At 48.7% G+C, this 23,231-nt stretch overlaps 1 protein-coding gene across 3 annotated transcripts; it reads left to right on the forward strand.

Moving 5' to 3' along the window:
- Positions 1 to 5,882: 5,882 nt before the first annotated feature.
- On the forward strand, positions 5,883 to 9,547 carry LOC148162627 (serum amyloid A-2 protein-like). Of its 3 annotated transcripts, none has more exons than XM_088017461.1 (4): positions 5,883 to 5,905; positions 6,525 to 6,616; positions 8,862 to 9,000; positions 9,385 to 9,547. In XM_088017461.1, exons 1-4 carry the CDS (start codon positions 5,883 to 5,885, stop codon positions 9,545 to 9,547), a joined length of 417 nt encoding a protein of 138 aa, XP_087873587.1. The 3 variants fall into 3 exon arrangements, with proteins under 3 accessions (XP_087873587.1, XP_087873588.1, XP_087873586.1); XM_088017462.1 differs by lacking the exon at positions 5,883 to 5,905 and adding an exon at positions 6,029 to 6,063 and having other exon boundaries at positions 6,507 to 6,616; XM_088017460.1 differs by lacking the exon at positions 5,883 to 5,905 and adding an exon at positions 8,334 to 8,399 and having other exon boundaries at positions 6,529 to 6,616.
- Positions 9,548 to 23,231: the final 13,684 nt, after the last annotated feature.

Raw genomic sequence — 23,231 nt, forward strand, 5'->3', positions numbered from 1 at the left:
ACAACACCTGCTAAGTTACGGAGGCAAGGAGCTAGAGTAGAAAGATCACTGGTCAAGGCAATGTGTGGTTCTGGTCTGTGAGTGATCCATTTATAGTCTCTACAGCTTCTCCATCAGAAAGGGGTTTGGATGTAGATTGTTTCTTACTGAGCAAAAGAGAGTCATTCCTAGGAGATGTGGTGTATGTGTTTAAAAGAATCAATTGGCTGTGACTCTATAGAGGATGAACTCGTAGATAAACAAAGCACCCCTGGCCCAGGGAGAATACTTGGATCCTCTTTTTGTTAATCACAGATCTCAAAAAGCAGAAAGACCTGGCCTATTAGGCTTATTGCCTCCAAGTTTGAATGCTATGTGTCAGCTTGAAAAGCTAATTTCTTTTTAAGATTCTTATGTTTTTAAAAGATTTTCTTTATTTCTTTATTTGAGAGAGAGAGAGGGAGGGAGGGAGCACAAGAGGGGGGACGAGTAGAGGGGGAGAGAGAAGGGAAAGAATCTCAGGCAGACTCCTGGCTGAGCATGGACCCCAACACGGGGCTTGATCTCATGACCCTGAGATCATGATCTGAGCCAAAAGCAAGAGCCAGATGCTAGACTGACTAAGCCACTTAGGTGCCCCAAGATTTTTTTATTTTTAAGCTATCTCTACAGTCATGTGGGGCTCAAACTTACAACCCTGAGATCAAGAGTCATAGGCTCTACTGACGGAGCCAGGCAGGCAACCCAAAAACCTAATTTCTCATTTACACATTTTTCATATTAAACAGGAGTGTACCTTGTCTATCCTCACTAACCACCCTTTCCCCTACCCTTCTCCTTTGTCCCTCCATACTCTCTAGAACTCAGGTCAATAGTAGACTTCAGCATCTTTGGAAGGAGATCGGAAAAGCATCCCCATTGTTTCTCTTTCCAGTCCATTTGGGCTTTGAGGGGTAGTTCTACTCGCTCCAAAGCAACAGTCCAGCATCTCACACTCAGCCCCAAAGCAATAAATAACCCCAGCCTGCTGTCCTAACCCATATGCTAAACCACTGCTTGCTTTACCCTTGTTCTTATGTCCCCCCTTTTGCTTGACGTAAAATAATTTCTATATGGGTCAGTCTCAACCCTCTCTGTACTCTATCTGCCCATTCACTACTGCTTTCCCATGAGCCCCGGGCAAGAAGGCTCTGTGGGGAGCATTCCACTTTAGCTGCCTATTTCCTTCCCCTGTTACAAGAACCTGACACTTGCCTCTCCCAAGTCGGTTCCACTTTATTGTTATCTTTTCCCATGGGGTAGACCTCCTGCAATTCCTGAACAATAGAATGGGACAGAGGGCTCTACATCCTCTTTGCTCCCCACTGCCATCTCTACATTCTTTACCCTGGTTAGAGTAAGCAGTTAGTTAGCTTTTAACAGGATGCCTGGAGGTCAGCACAGGGGGATTTATGGCTATCAGGGGAAAGTTAGACACCCATCCTGGCAGAGCTCCAAAAACACAACTGCAAGAAGCCGGATCAAACCAGCCTGGCCCAAGACAAAGAAGGCCGAAGACCCTCACCTAGTAAGGCAGAAAAAGCCAGAAACTCTTCTCCCCCCAAATCCCCTCCCCATGTAATAAATATTCCATCCCCTAGTGAACAACTGTCAATAAAGGAGAGACCCAAACCCTAGGGTCTGTAGCTTTCCCTCGAGCTCACCAGCTCTCATATACTGAGAGTGTACTCTTGCTTTAATAAGCTTTCTTTCTTGTACCACCCAACTGTTCTGTCTAGTCTCTCTTTGAATTCTTTCTTGTGACAGGACCAAGAGCCTCTGGCAACATCCCCGAATAGGCTGAGCAGAGGCCTCAGGGCCCAGGGGTCTCCCCAGTCCACCCAGCAACACCCCCAATGCTCTTTGGAGTGCCTTCTCCCGAGTCCCCATCAAATTCTTTACAACCCACTCTCTAGCTTTACCAATGTTATCTGCACCAAGTGATTTCCAACACATAGAGATTGTCAAACACAGGCATTTCTTTCTCGGTTTTTTTTAAGATTTTATTTATTTATTTGAGAGAGAGAGAGAGAGAGAGAGATCATGAGCAGGGGGAACGGCAAGCAGAGGGAGACGTAGACTCCCTGCTGAGCAAGGAGCCCGATGCAGGACTCGATCCTGGGACCTGAGCTGAAGGCTGATGCTTAACTGACTGAGCCACCCAGGCACCCCAAACACAGTCATTTCTGAAGTCCACTTCAAATTTGCTGAATCCGAATCTCAGTATTTGGGCTCAGGAATCAGCACTCATACATAGAATGCCCACCAGATGCTCTTGATAGAGACAATCTAGTTAGTACTGTTTGAGGACAAAGCTTCTCTCACTTATATTTGTTGATAGATCTCCCCACTCCTCTCCTACCTTTATTATCTACCTTAGAAAATTTCTACTTGTCATTCACAGCCCTCCTTCTGATTTATTTGAGGCCAACATTCTTAGTGACATTAATAATATTGCTGAACCTTCCAGCATCCTGAAATCTAAGACCTTGCTCTCCTTAAAGCCCTGATACGCAAATATCTGGCCAAAAAATGTTCCAGAGGAAAGGAATAATTATCCAAGCCCCCAGGGTGAGATGTGCTTGAGAGTTTGAAGAACAGGGAGGAGGCTAGTGTTGCTGCAGCAAAATGAGTGAGGTGTAAGACAGAGTAGAGTCTTGTAAGCTACTGAAAGAGCTTGGCTTCACTATGGCTAAAACTGACACCCTCTGGAGGTTTTTGAGCAGAGTGACATGGCTTGTCTTGTGCTTTAACAGTCTGGTTGCTATGCTCAGAAGAGACTAGTTGGAGGCAAGCGTGGAAATATGGAAGCCAATTAAGGATTTGTTACAATAATCCAAATTATGGGGTATAATAACAGGATGGACATGGTAGAGGGGGTGTTAAGCGTTCGCGTTTTTTCTTCTTAACCTCCAAGCTCCACCATCTCACTACTTCTATCCAACCATGCAGATTACTTCTCCTCGTTCATTCACTCATTGATACATTCAATCAATAAAAATTACTGAGAACCCATCATAGGTGGGGTGTTCTGCTAGATGTAAGAGATTGAGCAGATTGTCAGGAAACCAGACAAGGTTCCTGTCCCTGAGTTTTGTGCACTGTGGGGCCAAACTCATTATTGCAAACAGGTAGAGACTGATGAATCCTGGGACAGGTAAAAGACAGGTGTTTCTGGTTTCCTTCAGCTTTCTCGCCTTCATTTCATAATACATCTTCCTAATCCTCTCTCCTTTCTTTCCTTTATCAGAGAAAGACCGGCTCCTACTACACTCTGGGTAGCGCCATCCTCAGTGGGCCCTTAGACCTTGGAGTATATTTATGCCCTCACGCACTCTCTCTTTGTTAATTCTCTCCCTATACCCCATAACCCTCCCTCATCTTTAAATGAATCCTCCTTTGACCTGCAAGTGTGTTAATTCATTTGATAACTCAATAAGCATTTACTGAGTGGTGAGATCCAATTCCCCACTAACTTCAAGTCTGCACTTTGGCAACTGAATGTGGTGAGGGAAAATCATGGTCATTAGTCTCCCTTTACATTCATGATCATTATCCTCAAGCTTCCTTGCAATCCTACTACACTTCCCAAGTTTATTCACTTTGCCATTCTCCTAGATGACCATATTTCACTTCTCTCCTAGAACTTCCACCATGCCTCCTCTCCCAGCCTCTTTTCACTTGATGACTATGCTTCCTATTTCACTGAAAAATAGAAGCAATATGACATGAACTTCCATAGGCTCCGACCACCAAATTCACTGATGTACTAGCATTTATTCCCAGAAGCTCTGTTGTCAATCCTGTTATGAGGTGATGACCTGCCACCCTTAGTTTTAAATCATGCAGACAACAGTGACACATGTTGCTACTGAGTGATCAAGACATAAACATCAATGTCCATTCAAAAACTTAACCGCAAACACAGTCTCATATTATTAGGACTTGGGTGATAGAAAGTAAGGTAACACAGCCATCCATATACAGAATTTCCAGTTCCAGTAGAAAAGACTCATCCAGCTCCTTGAATCTGAACAAATTCTTAGATTGACAAATCTTAGATGGATAATTTTTAATTTATTCTGCCACCAAAATGCCAGTATATTTTCTTATGCAAAAATTATTTGCATTCATTATCTTTTTTTTGTCTCAACTCAGGGCTTGAATTCACAATCCTGAGATCAAGATATGAGCTGAGATCAAGAGTCGGACATACGCTTAGCTGATTGAGCCACCCAGACATCCCTGCATTCATTTATCTCCTCTCTTTTTTTTTAAGATTTACTTATTTATTTTAGGGAGAGAGAGAGAAACAGAGAGCAAGTTGGGGAGGGGTTAAGGCAAATTGTTCAAGGATGGTATTTCCTGTTCTCTGAACCTCCAAAAAAGAAGCCGACTTGGTTGTCTGGACTCATGATCTGTCGCCCTGGTAATGTTATAACAGATGTAATTGACATCCTCTGTGCACAAATGATTCCTGAACATGTAAGATATCTTTGTAAAGTCGAAAGAAAATGTAGCATATCTCTCTTCTCCCATTTGCTAGATTTCATATTCAAACCAAGACGTTGAGAATTTGAGATTCTGTATTTCATTGATATTAGCAATAACAACAAGAGAACAGTTGAAGAACTAGGCAGGATATTTGAGAGTCAAAAAAGGATATATAGTACTTGCTGTCTTGTCCAAAAATATCAGGCGAAGGGAAGGAGAAACGATAAGCTTCATTCTGTTTCAGGCAGAGAATCAGCCCTTCTCTTCAACCAATCTTTAGAAAGCTTGGAACAATGTCAACTGTCTACGCGGAACTACAGTCTCCAGAATTCCCTTTTTATGCCTGTCTGTCTGTCTGTCTGTCTGTATTTAAGAGAGAGAGAAATAGAGCAAGAGAGCATGAGCAGGGGAAGGGGCAGAGGGAGAAGGACAAACAGACTCCCCGCAGAGCAGGGAGCCCGACCCGGGGCTTGATCCCGAGACTCCGGGATCATGACCTGAGCTGAAGTCAGAAGTTGAACCGACTAAGCCACCCAGGGTCTCCCAGAATTGTCTTTCTAGAATGTTTCCAGTTAGGAGGAGGTGCAAGGGTTACTTTCTTTGGAGAGTTGGAGGCTCTGCTCATATATACACAGGCCTCATCTTGCTGGGCAGACCCTGCTGATATTGACTCACAATGAGAAAAGGGAAGATAGTGACCCCTCACCCCCAGGAAATACAGCAAAGAGCTTCCCCCAACATTCCCCTGACTGGGAGCCTGACCTTACTCCAAATGGGCTGTCGTTTTCGCATAAATGATGTCCTATTGTAGGTTTCCTAGGGTTAATATTTTAGTTCCTTGCACCTCTCATTCCACCATGACACAATTCCACATTTGGGTGAGGTGAAGCAGAATCCCTCCAAGTAGATACTTCAACTCAGGAACCAGCTTAGATAATAATACACGTGTTCATGGGCTGAGCCAGCTGAGCAGGACTGTCCGGTGCCTCAGAACTGAAAACTTAGCAGGTGCACACAGACTGGGGGAAGGACCTTCCAGGGTACCGAGAGGACTTGGTGGGGCTGCCCTGTCCATTTTGAAGCTCAAGAGCTTTAGGCAAGATCTCAAAGGGTGTCATTTCTGGCACATCTGCTATCTGGCCCAGCGGGGACCATCCTGAGGACCTGACCAGTAAAGCAAGGTCCTGGCTAGAGGAGTCCTCCTCTAACCACATACCTTCCAGGGACCGGGAGGCGCCTGGTGCTCCACACCCTTCGTCTCCACAGCCCCTCCAACTCCAACAGCGGGGCCCTCCTCCTGAGCCCCGGCTGCCAGCAGAACCAGCTCACCTTTTTTCCTCAGGGTTGCACAACCGGGAATTGACCTGTGGATGAAGAAAACCACGGGCGTCCAGTAAGTTCTCCTTTGCAGGTCTCTAGGGGCCATGACCTGGGGAGACTGTTCCAGGCACCACGGCTGGCTTTTCTTCTCTTCCCGTGTGCCCAGCAGGGAGGGCTCAGTATAAATAGCAGCTACCTCTCCCCAGCAGGCAGGGACCAGCAGCTCTGCTCCACCGGAACTCAGGTAAAGGGATACTCCAGGGAGGAACTGGTTGAAAAAACCACCAGACGCTCTTTTCTCTTTCCCAACAGGTTTCAAAATAATTATTCTGTTTTGTATTTGTCCTGTATGAGGTCTGTGCTTGCAGAGTGGCACACGGGAGACTGGGTGATTATGAGCTTTTTGGTTGAGGGCAGGCTGCTCTAGGCTGAGACAGGTTGGTCCCAGCTGCCGTGTACCTCCATCAGTGCTACATTGGGGACCTCTTAGCCAGCCCTGGGGGGCAGGGCTGATGGGTTCAGCCAAGGGCTGTGGCTCTGAGTGAGGACCTACTGCAATGTTTCTTTCCTACATGGACCTTAAGAGTCTGCTGAGAAAAAATGGAATGAGCACCAGGCTCTCTGTGACCTGCCAAACCCAAAGGGGGGGGTGAGGGTCCTGTCCTTGCCCCTGACCCTCTCCTTCATTTCAGCACCATGAAGCTTTTCACGGGCCTCATTTTCTGCTCCTTGGCCCTGGGTGTCAGCAGCCAATGGTATGCATTCGTCGGTGAGGCTGCTCGAGGTAAGGTCGCTGGACGGGGGTGGCATCCACGGCCCACTAGGATTTGCCCTGAGCACGTTCAAGGGTTGTAGCTGCTCTGTGAGCTGTGTTGCCCTATGTCGTAGAATGTGCCCAGGGTGTGGGGAGCTCTTCATCAAACAGGTCGGAAGGCACAGGATTTATGTCCATTCGTTACCAGAGAAAGAGCAATCATCTATCCCAGCTAAAGGGTCAGTTTGAATAGAAGACGCAGAATGAGTCTAGAAATGGCATAAAATTTCCTGCAGACAAAAGGCACAGTGTATGATTGAAGCTGTCCACCTTTTCTTCTCCTTTCCCTCTCTCCCTTCATCCAGCCCTTCCTCCTTTTCTTCCTCCCTTCCCCCTTGCCTCCCTTCCATCCTTCCTGCCATTTCCTGATGGGATAATTTACAGACTTCAGCTTAGCTCTCACTGATGCTTCCTTTTGACAGTGACGCTGTCCCTGAGAGGTCTGTTTCCTACCCTTTCCTAGCCCTTAACCAGATCAAAAAAAGGCGGGGGCACGAAAACATCTCTCGAGCCTGCACTGGAATTCAGCACCTTCATGCAATGTAGAGTGACCAGCTATGCTGGTTTGCCAGGGTCTCGGGAGGTTTCCATGACACTGTCTGTGCTAACTGGGAGGCTTCGAGGCAAACAGGGTCAGTACTGGTCAGGCTGGGACAGTTGCTCGTCTACTATGGCTTCAGACCCCTAGGTGAGGCAGGCATCTTACCCACAAGAAGGGGAGCTTGCTAGAGCAGCTGAGTCCATTGTCAGGGACTAACCTCCAGGCGGCAGGTCACAGAGCAGAGGGTGGAACCCAGCTGTGCCTGAGTTCAGAGCTCTTGCCAGGTAGATGTATCTGAGTACGACTCCCGAAAGCTGGGTGGCTCTCAACCTCCGCTATGTGTCGGACGCACCAGGACAGCGTTACAAACCCCGGATGCCTGAGATCCATCCCCGCCTCCGCCCCGAGGGGCTCAGGTAACTGGCCTGGGGTGTGACCTGGCCTCCAAAACTTGCAGAGCACCCCGGTCATTAGAAAGTGCAGCAAAATGGTGAGCGTTGTGAATTGTGCAAGATTGTTGAATCACAGATCTGTCCCTCTGAAACAAATAATGCAATATATGTTAAGAAAAAAAAAGAAGAAGAAGATAGCAGGAGGGGAAAAATGAAGGGGGGGAATTTGGAGGGAGAGACGAACCATGAGAGATGATGGACTCTGAGGAACAAACTGAGGGTTCTAGAGGGGAGGGGGTGGGGGGATGGTTTAGCCTGGCGATGGGTTATATGGGGCACATTCTGCGTGGAGCACTGGGTGTTACACACAAACAATGAATCATGGAACACTACATCAAAAACTAACCATGTAATGTATGGTGATTAACATAACATTAAAACAATTTAAAGAGGAAAAAAAAAAAGAAAGTGCAGCTAAGGATGGCTCATGGGCCAGGGCTCTAGCGCCGGCCTCCTCGAGCCGCCCCCATCATTGGTATGGTCCAATTAGAAAGTTGTCAGGATGCCATTTATGCCCCTAACACTCAGAGGGACTCCAGTCACAGTCACGTGTCTTCCCACTGCAAGAATAGATTTCCTAGGACTCTGGGCAGAAGCACTGTACTCCTGGGCCTTTCTCAGGATCTGCCTTCCCTGTCATCTCCTCACTTACCCAAGTCCCCTGGATCTTATCATCTGTGGCTTCGTTCTACAGCACTGCTGCCTGACCAAGGGCAATTTTGTGCCTTGGGACATTCGGCAATGTCTGCACACTGTTCTGGTTGTGACCCTTGGAGAATACGTTGCCCACATCTAGTGGGCAGAGGTCAGGGCTGCTGCTACGCGTCCTGCAGTCTCAGGACAGGCCTGAGCAACAAAGAATTATCTGGCCCCAAACCTGAGTGGTGCTGTAGTTGAGAAATCCTGTTCTATAATTCCTCCTTCCTCTCCTTGAACAGCTCACATAGAGCCCTAAGGGGATGGAGCCCAGAGATAGCACAGGGTCAGAGACACATGTGCAACACAGCTGTGCCCCACCCGCAGCCCCTCGCTGGCGACACCTGGGGAACCAACCGGGAGGAAGACTTGTTCTTCTCAGCCTATGGTGCCCAAGGGTGCTGGCAGCAGGGGCAGAAATCTTGAGTCAGTGGTAAATTTGCGGTTCCTTGATTCTTCGGAACTAGGGTGTGTCAACGGCTTCTGTCCACCTGACATCTCTTTTGCCTGATCCTTTTCTCTGCAGGGGCTTGGGACATGATGAGAGCCTACTCTGACATGAGAGAAGCCAATTACAAAGATTCTGACAAATACTTCCATGCTCGGGGCAACTATGATGCTGCACAAAGGGGCCCTGGGGGTGTCTGGGCTGCTGAAAAGATCAGGTAACATGGTCCCTGGGGATGTAGGGATGGGTGACCTGAGCCAGGCACCCTTATTAGCCAAGAGGGGCCAAGAACTAGGGAAGTTTCCTTAGGACTGTGGCTGCTCCTCTTGTCCACCCTCCCCTCTGGGCCCAGTGTGGGGTCTGAGTGGCTGACAGAGCCAGGGCCAGGCCCGTGGGAATGGGTGACTCCCGCCCTCCTGCAGCAGGGGCAAGGGGACCAGCCTGGGCTGAGCTGGGCTGTGCCTGGAGCACGGTCAATGTTTCAGCCCCTCCGCTCTTGGCTCCTCTCAGCCATTCGATGGGACGAACAGAGATTGATGGGGTGGGGGGATGTTGCTGCTCAGCCCCTACTTAATCTCTTACCTGCCTTCCTCCATCCCAGCAACGCCAGAGAGAATTTGCAGAGAGTCACAGACCGTTTTAGGTATGGAGACAGTGGCCACGGAGCGGAGGACTCGAAGGCTGACCAGGCTGCCAACTTATGGGGCCGCAGTGGCAAAGACCCCAACCACTTCCGACCCCCTGGCCTGCCTGACAAGTACTGAGCTTCCTCTTTGTTCTGCCCTCGGGGGACGGGCTGTGAGTCCCTTGAGGGCAGGGTCACCCCGTCACTGAGTACTCTGTCCCCGGAGGCTGGTGGAGGGCAACTAATAGGTGTCTAATAAATGCTTGAAGAGATTGTTGAAAAGTGTGTGTCACTCACTCTTGGGTGTGAGGACTGCTGGTTTGTCCCCCAGGGGAGAGGGATGGACACCCCCGTGTGGGTGGAGCCCGGGCCCCTGGGTTTAGTGTAGGGGGACCATCTCAGCATGACACAGGACAGACGCCCAGCACCCACCCCTCCCCGATCAGACCCGCTGCCCTGTCCAGGCCCCTCTGGTTGCTCTGGTGCTATTTCCAAGCCCTTCCATGGAGTAACAGGGGTTACCCCTCATTGCCGTCCATGGGGTCCTGTACCTTCACTGTCCTCAGCATCTGGTTCCCTTTGATTTAATCCTCAGTGGTCTCTGTCCCTGGGGGCAGGGGACCCAGCCGTGGGAGGAAGGGACTGTGGCATCCGTCTCAGGCCACTGCCACCTTGATCTTCTGCTGGTTTCTCAGGAGCACATCCAAAACCATTGAGAACCAGTTTCTCTCCCTGCCATCTGAGAAAGCCGTCCAAGGCAGTTTTTCTCCACCTTATTTCACTGCCTTAATTGAAGCCTAAGTGAAGGCCTGATGCCACCACACTGGTGACTCTCTCCTCACGGCTTCTGCTCCTTAACGGATCCATACTGGGGAAGCGGTGGTGAGGAGCGAGCAGGGTAGAGAAGCCCCCTCTGTCATTTGGGGTCCAGTCAGGGGACAGAAACCAGGTAGTTGTTTGAGATGGGAAATTCTAACAGAACGAATGCTTAGCTGGGACATGACTAAACACTAAGGGGTACAGGATACACAAAGCTGAGCTGTGGACCTTGTTGGAAACTCTGTGGCCCGTTGGCTGGCCCACAGAGATTGCTGGGTGTCACAAGCCACAGCCCACAAACAAGAACTCCCCCCACTGAGGTGGCAGGAGGACACGAGCAGGAAACGTTGAAGGCGGCAGTGGAACTGGGAACAGACCTGGGGCTGCTGCAAGCTCACTGGGAGGCAGCCCACACGGGGTCAGGGGAAGATGCTGTCCGGGTGCCCGAGACTGGTGTGCAAGGGGCAGTGCTCTGGACTGAACTGTGTCCCCGCCTCTCATTCATATGTTGAAGCCCCACCTCGCACTGTGGCTGCCTACTGGATTAAGGAAGTAATGGAGGTGAAGAGAAGTCGTAAGTGTGGAACCTGGTCTGACAGGATCAGCGTCTTTATGATATCACATACTAGAGATCTTGCTCCTTCCTCTCTGCCCTGTCACACAGCTACAAGTGTCCATCTGCAAGCCAAGGAGAGACGTGCCACCAGGGGCCAGATTAGTTTGCACCTTGATCTTGGACCTCCCACCTCCAGAAAGAGGAGAAATACATTTGTGGGGTTTAAGTCACTCAGTCGGTGGTATAGGGTTAGGCACCCAACTAACACAGGCAGAGCGCCGCAGAGCACCCTGGAAACCCAGTGAAGGGTCCCAGAAATTGTCAAGAAACTTCAGTGGGATACCATGGAAACGCCCTCTGGTGAGTGCCTCTGGGGATCCTGCACTTGAGAAGAGCACCACAGGAGCCAGGAGGAGACCAGGCTCCCAGGACCTGGGGGAGAGGTCCTCCTTCCTGCTTGTCCCTGCAGCGCCCTCTACCGACAAGGCTTAGCGCCATGCTCAGCGGCCCAAGGGACATGTTGGCAGGGTCCTACTCCAGTGTCAGAAACAGGGCGAGCTCGCATATATAGATTGACAACTGGCCTAGGACGCCTCTCTGAAAAAGAAATTGAGGAGAACTCTTAAGGGAAGAAGGGTAATGATACAGTTTTATAGAGGAAAGAGAAATTGCATTTGTTTGTTAAGGGGGAAAGAAAAGCGTGGATATAAAATGGTTAGCCACAAGAGCACGTAGAGTTCCTATCAGAAAGCACTGATGGCAGAGCAGGGGAGGGGTTTGCCGTGCTTGAGGCTTGGTCTGAGAGGAGTGAGGCTATGCCAAAGAAGGCAGGGGCAGGAGGAACAGGTGCAGGGCCCAGGATGGCCACGGGCTGGTGAGAGCAGGCTCCGGGCACTGGGTGGGGGGGATCAGGCTGCAGTGTGGTGCCGTCTGAAGTGATCTAAGGGGAACGTATGGGCTGTTATCAATACTGGTTTACCTTGTCTCACGCCTTCCTCAACGTTCTCCCTTTCTTCACGTAGATCTGACTTTCTACCCCTAGCATTCTCCCTCTCTCTAAAGAACCTCTAACAATTTGTGCCAGGCAGGTGTATGTCACAGAATCCCTCCACTTTTCTTCTGAGAAAGTCTTTATTTCGCATTCATTTTGTAGGACAATTACACAGGGTACAGAATTTATGATGGAGGTTGTACTCTCCAAACCCTTTAACTGTCTTACGCTACCGTCTTCTGCTTGCACACCCTGAAGGGAAAGTGGGGGGGAACAGCAGCTGCCCAAAGTCAAGGGGAAGCATGCGGCTGGCATTGAGCGAACGGGGCGGGGATGTGAACGCCAAAGGGAGCAGAGTCATCTGCTCTGAAGGAAGAAAGCTGAAGAGAGTGGGGATGGCACTTGAGATGGAGGACAGGGCCCTGCAGGAAGCCAGGTGTACCTACTGTTGTGCCCCCAACCCTGGCCCTCCCCACACTCCACTGTGTTTGCCCCTTTACCGGTCTGTCTTCAGAGTGAGTAGGTCGTAGACCGAAGGGCAGAAAGCAGGTCTCTCTGACTGTATGTGTCAGCCTTGTATCCTCAGTACCTGTCATAGCAGGTCACAGATAGTAGTTGCTTAATGAATATTTGTTGAATGATTGAATGATGCAGAGGAAGAATTGTTCAAAAGCAGACAGACCCGGGAGTGGGCTTGGGATTGTAGCAGGTACAGATGTCTGGTACAGGCCATGATCTGGAGAACGTGGTAAGGAGGCACTTTGGGTGACTATGTAGTCTACATCAAAATCTCCGCTAAGGTACTGGGAAAACTGTCAACATTTTACCTTATCATAGAATATATATTTAATTTTCTCTAGGAGTGCCTTGTACTCTTGCTCATAGAAATGGAAATTAGAAACCTCACTTGTAAATAAACTATTCGTCCTTACGGTTTCTGAGGAGAAACCTTGGGAGAGAACAATAAATATCTGAACTTCCAGAGAACCATGCCAACTTTCAGAGTGTCAAGTTAGCAGAGAGAGTACTCTCTCTCTCTGCTGTGAGTACTCTGTGAGAGCAGAGGAGGGGAAAAGCCTGCACTGCATTTCTTTGAGTCCAAGCATCCATGGACTGAAAGATGCATTACTATGTCTCTACCATCGAGACAAGAGAGCTACAAATTAAGTTAGGATATAATATTTTCTTATCACTCAGCATTTTTATTTTACCCTTAATGAAGGAGATGTTAGGACTTACTTAGGTATATTTTTTATCTTATATCACTCTTGTGTATAAACAAACCAGGAAAAGTATACACTAAATAAATGTATTTAAGTATTCCTAAAACAATGACAATTATTTTATGAATGCTGCCTGGTCATCAGGGCATGTAAGACACGTCCTAATTTCAGAAAATCATACTAAAACATGTATATCTTAGGGACGCCTGGGTGGCGCAGTCGATAGGCGACTGCCTTCGGCTCAGGTCATGATCCCGGGGTCCTGGGATTGAGCCCCACATCGGGTACCCTGCTCGGCGGGAAGCCTGCCATTCCCTCTCCCACTCCCCCTGCTTGTGTTCCATCTCTCGCTGAATCTCTCTCTGTCAAATAAATAAATATAATCTTTAAAAAATTGTGTATCTTAGAAATACTGGAATATGATATTACAATGTAAACTTAAACAGGTCCCCTCTCATTATATTTCCCAGGAAGAAATAATGGGCTTTGAGCTCGTGTTCATCACCAAGTGTGCCGGCAGTGCTCCTGAGGTGAAGTTGAGCTTCACACCAGCACCCCAGATGTGCAGGGCCTCCCCAGAGAGGAGCAGGTGTGCCCACGGCTGCCCCTGACAGCGGCCCACGTTCCAAGCCCCGTCTCTGGATAAGGTGTCGTCCCACCTGGTGCAGCCACTGGCTCTCCCCCAACCTCAGTGGTCTCTCTAGTAGACCCCCAGAGTGCCCGAGGGCCCCTCCTCTTCCTGTCCGGGCCTCTTCTATAGGGTCCAGAGGGGGGAGGTGACCAGGCGGTGCTGATCGCACAGGCCTGCGCTGGTACCTCGTCGTCAGCCCTGGGGCTCGCGGCATCTGGCTGCTTCTTGGATGCTCTCCCTAGGATGTGGGGTACGTGGAGCCTCTTGGTCCTCAGCTGTGGGACAGGGAAGAACCTCACACTACAGCTTGCTTTTCAAACTCGGGTGCCAAGGGAGCCCTTTCACTATTCTCTGATTTCCCAAGCTTGGTTTTTGAAATCTCTAGCTAGGGGAACGAAAACTCAGGTCTATTCTGAGAAGAAAGTATATGATGTACACACAGTTCATGATTTAGGGAGTGCTGTCAAAGCATGCTGTTTAACTCATGTTTGCAAAGCCTCCCGTCAGTGACCCACTTGTCCCTTGGCTCAAAGACCTGGGCAAAGTGACAAGGGCTCAAGCCTGGGCAGAGGGCCTTGTTCCCAAATGACCTGACCTGGGAGGGAGCCGCCCTGCTCGGGGATCTTCCCTTAATCCCCTGCAGGCACCGACTTAGGAATGTCCGAGTAGTCTGACACAGGGCCTTTCAAAACCTCCAACTCATGGCCTTGTCGGGAAAGATGCTTGCGAAACTCATTTATCCACCCATGCACTCATTCACCACTTATTGAATGAGCTCCCAGAATGTGGCAGGAACTGAGCCAGGCCCTGGGAACAGAGCAGGTAATGGCACAGAAGACATCAGTGCTTCTGTCCACGGAGCACTGTCCCCGGGAGAGCCATGATTAAGCTTTGCATGTTTGGTAAAATTGAATTAAATTATATCGTACATTTACTGGTGGATGTGCTATCCTCCTGCCCAGTTCAGGTGGCAGGTGCGTAGCAGATGGCCAAGAATCCAAGTGCTCCCTCCGGGCAGACCGGATTTGAATTTCAGCTTGGCCACTGATTTTGTGGCAGGTAAGAGTAGAAACAAGGACAGATGCTCATGAGAAGTTGTTCAGGGACAAAGCAGAATATCCGATGGTAATTCTTATATCCCCGCCTTTGCTGATGTATTCGTATATGTACATTCACTTAGAAAATAGGCCAGAAGGCAAACAGGAAGGTTCTAGGAGGTTCTCCCCGCCCTCCCCCCAATCCAGGCTGATGAAATTTGCACTGCTTTTTCTTTTTCTCTTTATATTTATTTTATAGTTTTCACGTTTTCTTCAGTAAACATGCCCATTCAGCGAAGGCTCCTTAAACTTGACCGTATTCCTAGCATTATCCTAGGCGCTGGTTGTTAAAGGTGCGAAAACCAACAACCCAGTTCGTGCCCTGAGTGGGATTCCAGTGCTGAGATAAGGAGAAGCTGCCAATGTCCAGTCTTCATGTGATTTACATGCGTGTGCCTTTCTGTGTCATCACCCCCCAACACTCATGTGCACATACATCCATACACGTCAGTGGTGCCTCCACATCAATAAAGAGTATCATGAGATACAATAAAGAAATTGGTAAATGAGTCAGGGTCCCACGACAGATAAAGAATGGAAGATCAGAGGAGAAGCATGTTGCTGATGTCCAGGGTGCACACGCCACCTGTGAACAATCCTGTTCTGACCTTTTCTCTCCCACGTGACTCGCTTTTGTCCTAGGCCTGCTTGTGTTTCAGGGCGAACCAGTAGGATTCCAGAACTTGGCCTTGAGAACGACAGGCCTGCTGTTCTCTGGTGAAGGAAGTTTCCTCAGCACAAGAAAGAAGAGTTGCCCTCTCCTGCAGCTGCAGGCATCGGACAGGGTAATAACAAGTGTGTGCAGGAAAGTCACTGCCCGCAAAGGAGTGTCTTGAAGCAACAACAACGAAAGGGACTTCAGAGGTTGTTACTACGTCCCGTGAGAGCAACCGTGTAGCATTTATTTACTCTTTAGACATTAATGTGTGTCTCTGCAACAAAAACTATTTTTGATGGAAGCTCTTAGACTGGGAAGATGGGGAGCCGGCTGCTGTGGGGGGAGAGGGGACGTGGAGCCCCTGGGCGCACTGCTGGTGGGCGTTGGGGCCGGTGCCATCCCAGAGGCCAGAGTGACACTTCACGGTGACGTGAGGACATGCACCCGCAGCAAGCATTCGTTGATACACCACGCATTCTGCTGAGGTCATGTTTTCTGGTCTAATCCATGTCACATGACTGCCTCTTGTTGTTGTTTTTAAATGTTTTAAAGAGATGCTATTTATTTATTTATTTATTCATTTGAGGGAGAGACAGAGCTAGCGAGAGAGACCACTAGTGGGGAGGAGAGGGAGAAGCAGGCCCCCAGGTGAGCAGGGAGCCCGACACGGGGCTCGATCCCAGGACCCTGGGGTTAGGACCAGAACTGAAAGCAGATCTTTAACGGACTGAGCCGCCCAGGTGCCCCTGGTGTCTTATTTTTCATCATTTTTTCTATTGGTTATTTCCGGTATGGAGAAAAGTGGTTGGTTTTGGAGCACGTGTTGGGTTATAGTATTCAATTCCCTTATTAACTCTAGCATCTTGATGATTGTGGGTTTCGGGGTTGATGGTTATGCTCTCTGCAGGTGATGACAGTTTTATCTCTGCCTTTCCAATCCCTGTAGCTCTTCTTTCTTTTTATATTCCGAGGTATTCTCCATGCTTCCAGAACGATGATAGACAACAGGGGTGATAGTTGGCCATCGTCGCTCATCCTAGATCCTCAGAGAAATGGATGACAAGTTTTCCATTAAATAATAGTTTACTATAACTTGATCTGTACATTTAAGGAAATCACCTGTGATGTTTAGTTCCCTGAAGGATTTTTTTAGAACCATAAATATGTCTTGAGCTTCCTCAAATGACTTTTTTATCTATTTAGGTAATATTGTTTATCTTTTTAGGCCATCAGTTGACATAGTATTGCTATCTTTTTTACACTGGTTGATAGCGTAATGTTGTCCTCTTTGTGCAACCCAAGAATAAACTACAGTCAATAGTGAGGCATTTTTAACACTTAGACTTTTTTCTTAACAGTCTATTTCATTTTGAATTTTTGTGTCTCTGAAGACAAAATGGGCCTATTGTTTTATTTTCTTGTATTCTCTGGTTTTGGGATCCAGATTACTCTAGCTTCTTTAAAATGAGCTGTACAACTTCATTTTCTGTGTTTCGAAATAGTTTGTATAACATAGACTTAACCATCCCCTAAGATCATATCAGTCTCCTGAAGAACATCTGACCTCAGAGTAGATCCTGTGGAGGTGAGATTTTATCAAGCATTTCAATTTATCTAATATTTATTGGCCTTCCTAACGAAGACTATGTCTCCTTGCGACAAAAAAGTATCTTACATAAATACCTTTGTGGTGTTATTTAATCTAAATGAACACATGGTGTGTCACTGTGAGTTGATTAAATTGAGATCTGAGAAGAGTGACTCTGTATTAAGCCCAAACTTGAACCAGAAAAGGGAGACCTAGTTTAAGCTTTGGGGTCTGCAGAGACCATCTGTCTGCCTCTGTGAACTGGCTCTAACCAGCTCAGAACAACCCTTCTGAAGAGCCTTTAGGCTGAGAAATGTTGCAGCCATTGGAAGGTCAGATAACTATGGCGTTTTGCGTTGTGCTGGGTTGTGTTGTCGTTAGCGGTGTTGACTGCTGCCCTGTGGCTTCTGTCAGAGGTCATTGGGTGTCCATGCGGGGAATGCAGGTGTCACCTTACCTGTGAGCCACCAGCAGTCCGCTGAGAGGAGAAACATAGTAGATCTGTTCTCTCAACTGATTGTTTCTAGGTCTGATAGTTACTAGTGTTGGCCTAGGGGCAGAGTGAGGAGCCACCAGAGCAGAAACCACCCCTTGCCTCAGCAGGTCGCCTTGCCCTGGAGCTGGGGAACTACTGCTCCCTACAGAATTACCATGGAGGTGAGGGTCCTGGTCTCAGGAAGCTCAAAGGAGCTGTATAAACCTACCCTTTCCTGATGGATGCTTTCGGCACCCGCGCCCTAACCCTGCCATGTTTGTTTCCTTGGGAAGAATATGCAGCACATGATCAACGTCGGACACAGGAATGTAATACTTTCTTCAGTTGTTTGAATGTGTTATTTTCTTTAATCTCCCTGCGCGAATGGAAGGACGGGGGTGCGGGACGCAGCCGTTCTGGTGCTGAAGCTGAGCATGTGCGGCAGCTTCCCATTCCTGCAGCCCTGGCTCCTCTGTGCCTAGAGGCACAAAGAAAAGGATCTGGGGAACTTGGAATTAGAAGGTGGCGTCCCCGGCACGTGCTGGGAGATGTTTAACAACAGCTGGCTCTCCAGAAGAGAAAACTAAAGCCCTGACTCACCGTGTTTGTCAGTTTCCATGGTGTAAAGAGCCACACCGTGGCTCATTTCAAATGACCAATGACTGAACAATTGGCTCTCCTGAGCTCCTGTGAGCTAGCTGGGTCACCCCCGCCCCCCGGCCACTACAATCCACGTTTACAGGGAAGAGACTACCAGCTACACCTGTGAGTCTAAGCTGAGCGTTTCAAGGATTTCCCAGGAGGTAAGAAAAAAAAAAAGGAAGCCAAAGAGAACTTCTAACTCTTCACAAAAGGGGTATCTGTTAAGGAAAATTCTCCACCTTGAGAGAAAAGTGAAAGTATATATCCCACACTGTTTGTGAAGAGAGCTAAGCCATATATGATATACTCTGTACTTTGAGCAAACACATCAAATAGGTTATGGAAATGGATCATCAGCGGAATGAATGAGAGAAGGATGACTTTAAAATACAGTTTGATATTGAAAAAGAAACTACAACAAAAGTTAGTGTTCCTCAGGGGTGCCTGGCTCCCTCAATTGGTAGAGCATGGGACGCTTGATCTTAGCATCATGAGTTTGAGCCCCATGTTGGGTGTAGAGTTGATTTAAATAAATAAAATTAAAAAATTAGTGTTTATCAAAGGATATCATATAAAACTTAAAAAAAGGCAAGATGTGAACATCTTTGGTGGAGGACGTTATTTTGTCATTCCACTGATACACTCTGTTAAAATTTTCTTGACTTAAGTTTTACAAAATGTATTCTTACGATGCTGGATATAGTAAGTATTTGTTTTAAAACCAGCACTACTGTAAATAGTACAGGAATTGTAGCCTCGAAGGATGCCCACAAATGTCTCACCCGAATACTAAACAAGTAGTTCCTACTGAAAAGAACAATGTGAAGCGTAAGAATAAAAGGAACTCATGCAGATTGAAATCCAGATCAAGTCTTGTTTAACTCAATGGGGGCCTTTAGATGCAGAAGATGACACGGTCAATATTCCATCTGCTCATGAACCCACGTTGGCCTGCTCTGTTCCCCGTGGTACCGTGTTGAGCTCCTCAAGGCCTTCTTTCTCCCAGTGCTATCCAGTAGAATTCGAGGGCTTAGGCTGAGGATAACTGCAGGACCTCCTACCTGCTGGGGACGGAGTCCTGCCCAGGTGAGGAGAGTATGTTCCCTCTTCCCTTGCACAGCTGCAAGCTCTCCAGCTTGTTTTCTGCATCACAAACACTGTCCTGCCCACAGTTCTTTCTAACAAAGGGATCTGCAGAGACACCCAGAAGGAACACTTTCAAACACTTGAAAGGATGTTGCTGTGTCCTGAAAATTTCAACCGGGATCTTTATTTATTTATTTTTTTAATTCTTAAAAGATTTTATCTATTTACTTGACAGAGAGAGAGCACAGTAGGCAGAACTGTAGGCAGAGGGAGAGGGAGAAGCAGGCTCCCCGCCGAGCAGAGAGCCCAATAAGGGGCTCCAACCAGGACCCGGGGACCGTGACCTGAGCCGAAGGCAGGTGCTCAACCGACTGAGCCACCCGGGCGCCCCTCAACCAGGATCTTTAAAAATGGAACTCTACATGGTAATCTTACTTATTAAAGTGTTCATGATGTGTGGCCTCCGTAACAATTTATTAAATAAAATCCTGTCTCCGGCTATGTATAAAGTACTATGAGTTGTCTTGGCTAAGCAGAAGAGATCAGTGTATTAAGTACAAGTGCTCAGAACGGACCGAAGCCCCTTTCAGCCTTAATTACCCCATCCCGACAACCACACTATGAGGCGGTGATTTAGGGTCCCAGACCCAGTTCCAGGGTCTTCGGGGTTGCCGCACACACATCACCAAGCAGGGTGTGCAAGACTTCCACTCAGTTCTGACATCTCTACGCAAAGGTAGCACAGAACCCACTTGTTAAGGATTCAGACCCATGAGACTATCCTTCCCCTTCCCCTCCGGCAGTCAGATGTCAATCCTAAGCCCCTGCTGTTCTATGTGCTTCTGACAGATCCCAGGCAGAATGGGGGATCCGACCGCCTCCTGCATGGGTTCGATTAATGTGCCAGAACCACTCAGAGAACTTGCGGAAGCACGTCTTTATAGTTACCGGTTTAAGAAAAGATGTAATAGCGGATACAAATCCAGAGCCAGAGGAAGAGATATAGAGGGCAAGGTAGGGGAACGGTGAAAGGTTAAGGACCCCAGCCCTCTCAAGCTCGCCACTCTTCCAAGTCTCCATATGTTTGCCAGCCTGCAAGGGCTCTGAACCCAGTTCTTTAGGGTTTTTATGGAGGCTTCATTGCATCAGGGATTACTTAAATCATTGGCCATTGGAGATTGAGTCAACCCTCCAGTCCCTGACCTGTCCTTGGGAGTCAGGAGGAGGGAGTGAAAGGTCCCTCTAATCACATGGTTGGGCCTCCTGGCAATCAGCCCCCATCCTTAGGTGAGGTCCAAAAGTCACCTCTGAACGTAACAAAGGTAAAGACACCTTTGTCCCTGTCAACACTTAGGAAATTCCAAGGGTGTGGGAGGCAGTCACTGTGAAAGACCAAATATAGATGAGGCCTATTTTCATCATTTGAATGACCAAATTTCTCTTTCTTATACATGCGAATCTCGCAGGTAGGTAACGTTTATCTTCTCATTTGAAAGTCATGAAACTGTTGATCATTCTTTCTGCTGGCCCTCTGAGTCTGGGGCCTAGGCCTCCCATCCTCGCTTGATCACGGTACCCTGTGAGGCATCTTTTCTAACTTTGGTTTCTGGCCCTTCGTAGGCTTGGTGTTCTTCTCATCCACTTAAGTTCATTGAAACAGAGAAAAGGGAGGTCTCCGAGGCGTCTCCACAGCCTGGTCACACGGGACTATTAGAGGAGGGGGACCGTGTCATGTCTTCTGTAAGCCAGGTCACTTCTGAGAGGGAAAGGGCTTCTCACTACTAACAGAGTTGGCACAATAGGTCCCAACGGACACAGTCTCTGGAATCCGGGACACAGCGACTCACGGGAGACTTCGGGAGATCTCTTCAAGGCCTGCAGATGTGATACCACCATGGCAACATCTTTCTTTGGCAGGAGACACAAGGGAAATAGCTGCCTGTCCCTACTGTTTATTGTTCTAAGCTTGGCCCTCAGGGAGCTGAGTGTCCCTTCCAGAAAGAGAGACTACGTGACAGAACAAAGGAAGAGACCATGCCTTGCTTGCCCGAGTCCCTGGGAGGAGTTCCTCGTGGGTCTGGAAAGTATCCTCGCACTCTCTCTGTAATGTGTCTGTCAAAGAAGGGAATGACTGGAATGCTGTCTGAAAGTGGGGAGGGCTTTCCAGCACGGAATGGCCCCGAGGGAGTAAAAGAATTGTCACAGGCTGGGGTCACTGGCCCAGGATTTCTGCCCTGGGGAGCCTGGGAGGAGGGGTATGGGCATCACATGGCCTTCCCTGGGAAGCAGCCCCCCAAGCTCCCTGTCACCACTGGCTCTGGAGGGTTGACACCTGCCCTTCTCCCCACATGTCTACTCCTAGGACCAAGGGAGCCAAAGCAGCTCAGGGTCCCAGACTGGGCAGACCTCAGTGACCCCACCTTTCCCAGGGAATGAGCTGTGTGGGGAATGTCCAAACGGTGCTCAGCATTGGCCTGGAGAAGAACCTCAGGGACAGAGGGATCCTTTGACAGTTGTCTGCCCTATACCTCTCATCTCATTGTACCTACGGGAATTCAAATAAGACCCAGACCCAGAAAGTGGCATCACTCCTAGTGCTGGCAGGCTCCAACCGAAGACAATGATTCCCTCCTACGAGTGCAATCCTTGCCTGATTGGCTTTCCTGGGTCCGCCTCCCCTTTGCAATGTCCTACCCATAACTCCTGTAGTCTTGTAACAAATCAGAAGTCGGCCTCCTGCTTCTGCTCTGGGTTCCTGGTGGAGCACGAGTCCCACCTCCTTGTGGCTACTACTTAGCTTCTTCCAACCTCTGGGCCATTCATTCTCCATGATGTGCTTGCATCAGCCCTGGTGGTACTTGTCTGGTATCTGAAATGCCTGCTCATTTTTCTTGTCTCCAGGATGCACCCCAGGCAACACCCCTGAGCCAGCACTCCCTGGGCTGGGCCTTCCTGGCCCTCCTTCCTTAGGCTACCAGCCCTGGGCCCCCTGTGACAAGGACCAGGTCCATCCTCTGGACGCCCCATCATTGCTACCACCTCACACATGCGCCATCCTCTCTTCTGCAGGGAAATCCGATGATCTCTAAACTTCCCCTTTCCCAAACAGGGGCAGGGAAGGGGTAGGTGAGTGGGCCAGGGTCTCCATCCCGCCGATACCGCCTGCATGCAATTTCTTCCCACCGTAATCCTCCTAAACTCACAGAGTGCAGCCCAGTCCTGCTTTGCCAGCTGAAACAGCCGTTCTGTATGTTCGCAACCTCCCAGCCTTCTTGCGCTGCCCCCAACGTTCTCTGCATCCTCCCTGAATCCTCTGTTCTCATAATTTTGCGGCCAGTGGGCGGTTTCTTGATTATTTTTAGGATGTATCATTTCTCCGTGACATTGTAGCAAATGTCTACAAAGCAATTCAACGTTCCTGGACCAGGGTGTCTTCCATGAAAGCTGCCATTAGGAGCTCCCCCAGCAACTGATCATGAGTACACTCCAGTCTGAAGGACTCCCTTTTCCGGCATCCTGGCCACCCCACTGGGTGCTGGAAGCTTCATTTTCCTGCTTACTGGTCCTTCCTGTACTTTTTCTGCTCCCTGGGGTCTCAGCTTTATCCTTCTCTCTTCCTTCAGTGGAGACCGTTCGCTCTTCCACTGGCCTTCTATGCTCTCATTCTTTAGACAATCAAATCCCTTTTCTAATATTGATTCCTCTTCACACCCATTGTCAGTACATTATTGTGTGTGGAAGGAAACCTTTCCTCACCAAGAGCGAGACTGAAAACAGGCAGAAAAGCCCACGTTTGCTACATTCCCAGAAGCTGCCAGATTGCACAATCTGGGAAATTAGATGGGCGCGAAGAAACAGCCTGATGTTCTGGATGCTGTGTTCTGGCCAAGGGGGAATTTCCCAAATCTCAGTGTTTTCCTTCAAACCTGGCTTCCCTGTCATTCCCCTAGCAAAGCGTCAGTATATATACCGTGGGCACCCCTCGCAGGCAGGAAGGGCGGGCAGCTCAGCTTCACCAGGAGCCTCCTTGGGAAGCAACAGCCAAAGGTGAGGTACT

The sequence above is a fragment of the Eumetopias jubatus genome, unplaced genomic scaffold (assembly GCF_037043125.1).
Source record: "Eumetopias jubatus isolate StellerSeaLion01/CBP00866 unplaced genomic scaffold, mEumJub1_p1.0 scaffold_13, whole genome shotgun sequence".
NCBI classification, from domain to species: domain Eukaryota; kingdom Metazoa; phylum Chordata; class Mammalia; order Carnivora; family Otariidae; genus Eumetopias; species Eumetopias jubatus.